The 6000-nt window shown below is 35.6% G+C and overlaps 1 protein-coding gene across 1 annotated transcript in view; it reads right to left on the reverse strand.

The window, feature by feature from the left end:
- Window positions 1-4872, reverse strand: part of LOC126966737 (progestin and adipoQ receptor family member 4) — an 89242-nt gene extending 84370 nt beyond the window's left edge. Inside the window, exon 1 of the mRNA XM_050811005.1 lies at window positions 4341-4872. Within this exon, the coding sequence (XP_050666962.1) occupies window positions 4341-4644 (304 nt within the window). The 5' untranslated portion in view covers window positions 4645-4872. The remainder of the gene's footprint in view (window positions 1-4340) is intronic.
- Window positions 4873-6000: the final 1128 nt, after the last annotated feature.

The following is a 6000-nucleotide window of genomic DNA, read 5'->3' on the forward strand; positions in this document are numbered from 1 at the left end:
ATTATGGATTTCCGCAAAGTAACGCCTACTTCAATAAATTTTAATTAAATCGAATCAAAAAAATACTTATTACTCTTGTACGAAAAAAATTATAAATATTATATTTATGTAACCATAATTACTGCTTGGAACACTGAAATTTAATTACCTACCCAGTGTAATCATAATCAATCACTGTCTTTGTGATAAAATATAATTAATTCCTTTACTTTACCAGTGGGAGGCTCCTTTGCACAGGATGCCGGCTAGATAAAGGGTACCACAACGGCGCCTTTTTCTGCCGTGAAGCAGTAATGTGTAAGCATTGTTTCGACCCGAAGGGCGCCATAGCTTATGAAATTACTGAGCAAATGAGACTTAACATCTTATGTCTCAAGGTGACGAGCGCAATTGTAGTGCCGCTTAGAATTTTTGGGATTTTTCAAGAATCCTGAGCGGCACTGCATTGTTATGGGCAGGGCGTATCAATTACCATCTGCTGAACGTCCTGCTCGTCTCATCCCTTATTTTCTGGTGTGGGACTGCGCATCGACACTCTAGCTACTTGTCATGTCCAAGTTACGTCAGTTGATGCAAGGGCGGCAGCTTCGACTGGCGAAGACAGCAAGCGTCGCAAATATGACTCAGTGATTCTTACATGTTTGTGCCGTTTGGTCTCGAGACACTTGATCCGTGGGGCCCAGACGCGCGGAGAATGTACAAAGTACTATCTTCGAAACCTAAGCGCTGGCAGCTAATTCGGTCAACGGAGCAGCCTAGCTATCCAACGCGGAATTGCTGACAGTATTCTTGGTACACTTCCACGAAATGATAGTTTTAATTTAATGTAATCATAGTATTGTAAATATATATAAGATTTTTTTTGTTTGAACCATAGTTGTTTTATGTAAGATTGTTGGAATCACAATCAATCTTGTGTTAAAATATTGCTAAACCTATAGCTTCGTTAACTTCATGGAGCATTATTAAATACTTCATGGAGCAAGCTAAAGCGATTCGGTAACTTATCGGCCTGGGCTTAATTAAAACATCTTGTGCTGACAGTTTGATAAATTAAAACGCCTGTTTTCGTATACAACAGATGCTAGGACTCACTTAGTAGGCGGTTGTCATTCCTGCCACTACAAGAATGTGTGTTGTAATTTGGTTGTTAAAATTATCTATAAAAAGATATCAAATTGCTAGCAAAACGTGCATATCAAGTTTGTAAAATATATATTGTAAAATAATTTAACAAATTTGTTTAAGCTTGCGCCAATAAAGCAATTTTATACGTTACCCCACATGCAACTGTTAGATTATTTCAAAATTTGGATCGCCATTCCTTGCATAAAGACCCTGTTTTTTATTATTTACTTACAAATGTATCGTTTTGAGACTTTTCCCTTTACTTGTAGTATAAGACGGTATTACTTACCAAATTTTAGCTCTAGTCGAAATATACGTTTATTGTAGTATGAACGGCCGTATCTTTTTTTACGTTTTATTTCACAGCTTTGAGAGACTGTAACTGTTTAAATCGATCTCAAAATAAACTGCCTTGACAGACAGATGGATAGCAAAGTTATCCTATAAGGGTTCTGTTTCGTCCTATTGAGGTACGGAACCGTTAAAACTTAATTTATACATATACGTTCTCAGACTTTTCTATACCTGAGTAAGGAAATTATAATAATGATAACGACAGGTTCTCAGACCTGCTAAATATACAATTTATAAAATTTCATTAAAATGATCTAGCCGTTTCGGAGGAGTCAACTAATTTAATTAGCTAAATAACATTGTGACACGAGACTTTTTAGATATTGAAATGTAAATTCGGATAGATTGACGGATGACATAAAATCTAGGATCAATTGATGGATGACATAAAATCTAGGATCAATTGATGGATGACATAAAATCTAGATTAATAATCAGTAATCAGAGATCGGATTTTGTAAGCGACCGTATTATCAAACATTGAAATGGATGTTTATAGATTCTATCTAGGAGGTAGGTAGGTACTCGAAGTTAAATAAAACTAAGCGTGCACTAAAGCAACGGCAGGATCTCATCATCAAGTGAGTCTTACTCTCCCGTTGATAAAATTTCAGCAAATGTGTCTGCTATTGGCACTCGGTATAACTTCGCTCTGTGTCAGTAGATATTCAAAACAACGTGTACAATCCTCGCAAACGCTGCTGGTATACAATTTATTCATAGTGTTGGAATGCTCCATTTCATTGGGGATACGATTCAAGCTATTTACATTTTGCGACCAGGAAATGTATTGAAAAAACAAATGGCCTGCCTTAATTTACTTCTGGGTTGTATAAAAATGTATTTTTACGAATAAGCCGTTATTGTTTGAAGTTCTTTACTATCGGGTAAGAAGACTATTGCTCGCCCTGACTTTGATCACACTAATATGATAGTAAATGATACAATCAGGCTGTTTGGATAGGAAATGATACTTATGAAGTAAAAAAAAAAATATACCGCCTTGCTCTTTTTAATAGCAAAGTTTTGTAAACCAAGATTGGCTGTGATGTTTATTAAGAGGGGCAAACGGGCAAGAGGCTTACGTTATTAGGAATATACATATATGGCAAAGAGATGCATTGCTGGTCTCTGTATCGATTCCGTTATACTGCAGCCGCCAATCGATTCTACAAAAAGGGGGTACAAATATTCTTGCAAACCTTGCATCATCGACATCACGTTGATGCCTGTCATTCCACAACTATTCGTGTCCTCTCGCCTCGTCACTTCTAGAAATAGATTGTATAACAATAAGCAATATTTTTTTTTAGTGCATTAAATAATTTGTCTATCGTTTTGGAATAGGTTTTTTGAAGTCGATTGTTTTTTTGTTATTTTACATTTTTTGAATTTTAGTCAATCTGAAGTACACAAACTAATTTGTCTGAATATGTGTAGATCTACTAAAATATGTAATGCAGCAATGAACGTAAGCGCATTGCAATTTGATTACAGACAGTAAGAAATTCTGCCACAGATTACGCAACCTTACTGTAAAGTCGTTAATGAGTTCCATTGATCATCATATTTGACTACGCCAACTACTTATCATGATGATTATAACTACGTTACGGTAGTTAAAAAAAACAGTCGAATTGAGAACATCCTCCTTTTTTGAAGTCGGTTAAAAATTGGCGTGACTTGGCAAATAATTATCTGATGCTGCTCTTTGTAAATGTGACTAAAATATTAGTAAATAAATCCATAAATCAGTTAATTAATGACTACAAAATTTATGTGAGGCAATATAAAAATGGGTTTTTGTTTTATCCCTCCCGTGTGGATGCAGATGGGTAAAATGACAACTATATTATAAGTTATAATTTTTTGTATTTAATAAATTATTTTACAAGTTTAGTTACGCAATATAAGCCGTTAAAATCACAATTGCTTTCGCCTTTAGCTCGTTTATTAAACGTAACCCTTTTTGTGCGCCCCTTTCATTTATGTCGAACTTGTATGAATTGGAAAATTGTTCATTTTGTCATTCGTTTGTTGATCGAAGTAAGTATTTTAATACTGAGGAATTACAAGAACCGTCTTTAGGAAGTTTCATATAGTAGAAAGTCTTACTGGGTCTTAAAAATAAATCCCTGTGAGTTTATTGCTCCTGTTCTTCTCAGATAATAGGCATTTCTTTTCGAATGGACACTGACTTTCAGTAAGGGATCAAATATTCTTTGTAGTACAAAGATTATTGAATATGTAACACATTCAAATTTTTTATACCGAGATTAGCACAGATCTTTAGCTCAACCAAATCGATTCACCGTACGTAATGAAAAGTTACAATTACTCTTATTGGTTTTCGGTTGCAATTATATAATAACTCGCATCATCCTAACAATCTCCATATGTGGCATTCCTCCACAAAACGGTATTCAAGGAATTGTCTTCAGCGTACAACTCAACTATGAGATGAGCTCCTTGCGCGATGTTTCCAGTGTGATACTATATAAATTTGAATTTAAATTGGAATTTGATTGAAAAATATAGTATATATAGGTTATTTCGATGAAGTTTTACTAAGAAGTTCCTGTAATTCCTATGGTATTGCAGTAGATCGTGGGCAGCGGTGATCACTTCATATCGGGTGACCTGTACGCTCGTTAGTCCTCCTTTTGATGAAAAAATATCTAGATACTGCCAACATCGTTAATGCTGGATATATATGATTATTTACCAAATCTGGTAAATGTGTTGGTACAATACAACGATTGACATAGTATAACTGTTTCAAGTGATTGATTTACGTAACTTGTCTTAGCCACACTGAAAGTTTTTAAAAACGACAATAGTCAATAAAAAAATCATACCATGCGTAAGAATGTTGATTGTCTCATTGTGGAAGTAGAACAGGCTTCGTATGCATCCACTCACATCCTGAAGTGGCCTGTAGCCTGTCAGGACGTACGGATTGAACTGTAGATGCTTGGGCATGTCACGCCAATGAAGTAACTCCACTCGGTCTGGCGCTGCATCATGAATCTTCACTTCATCATTCTTTTTCAAGTCCTGGCTTATGTGTACATTTTCATCCTTATCACAGATGTTTTCCGCTGAGTTCCTCCTCTTCTTGGGTCCACTTCCATTCAGCTCTTGCATTGAATTATCTAGCATTTTGTAAGTTAACTTCAGCGTTTCATAACATAACTCTGATATTATTTATAAAGGCTGATGGTTTTTCTAAAGATTTACGTGTCCGCATGATACAGAATTATTATTATTGCATATATTTGGTTTTGTGATAAATATTTGCTGCGGTAATTTGGTAGGTTTCTGTGAATGTTGTAGCGCGGGGAAGGCCGCGAGTGCCGCGAAATAGTATTGAGGCTAAGCTAGGGTCGGGGCGGCGCGACGCGCGACTGACCGGGCGCCGTCGCACTGGATGTAGGCCCTCATCCCTTCACCCCTCAGAGTTGCGCACTGCGCATGTAGCAACAGCTGATTCCCGCCAGGAGCCATCTATGGACAGTGATCTCTACTTGCATAACAGTCAATTCTACGCTGCTGTTATAGTTTGTTAATAATTTAACTGGAAACGTTTACTAAATTATTACCATATAATTTTCGTCAATAACTGACATAATGATTAAAACTAGTGCAATTACAGTTATTGTACCGTGTGCATAGGTAGATGGTAAAGTCAATAAAACCAGGTTATAGTTCACCCGTATGACGTGACATCAAGCACTATATGCTTTTTACAATAAAATACCATTTTACACGCTTGTTCTATTATAAGCTTCACTTGTATGTTTGTTTGTATATTTGTTTGTAACCGACTCCTTTGGACGCGATTTTGACCCAATTTAAAATGTCAGATTTCATTCAAACTTTGTAGAAGACCGATAACAGTACACTAATTTGATAATTGTAATGTTCCTTGTTCGCTATTGTATAGAATGCTGACTGCAGCGAATATATAATGGTAACCCTAATACCAAACAACTTAAAGGAATTTTTGGAAATTTTTGCCACATGGAACTAAAATCGTTGAAATCAGGAAACTTTGTGCTAATGAATACGAACAGGAACACGAAACACTGGAAAACTTCAGGAATTTGAGTGTGTGTGTTTGTGTTCTTCTTCACTGCATAATTTTATTACACCCGCTCCAACTTCACGGACTGATGATGCAAAATATAATAATATAAAGCAACGGTTATATTATAGATAACTTAGATGAAAATTAAGGCATAGGGGAAGGTGGGGTAAGAACCTTAACGTTTTTATGAATAAAACCCATGTTTTTAAATGCTTAATGTAGGAACTTTTATTAAGAAAATATGATTATTTTCTTATAGAAGAAAGACTGATGTCTTAATCATAATCAGTCAAAACAGAAAAATATATTCCTTGTGCAAGAAATATCGACTTAAAAAAAATAGTTATACCTCCCCATCTTACTCCACTTATAGGGCAAGACGGGGTACCCCCATGGGTAAGATGGAATATAGAATATTTAAACGTTGT

Source organism: Leptidea sinapis, chromosome 11, assembly GCF_905404315.1.
Source record: "Leptidea sinapis chromosome 11, ilLepSina1.1, whole genome shotgun sequence".
Classification (NCBI taxonomy): Eukaryota; Metazoa; Arthropoda; class Insecta; order Lepidoptera; family Pieridae; genus Leptidea; species Leptidea sinapis.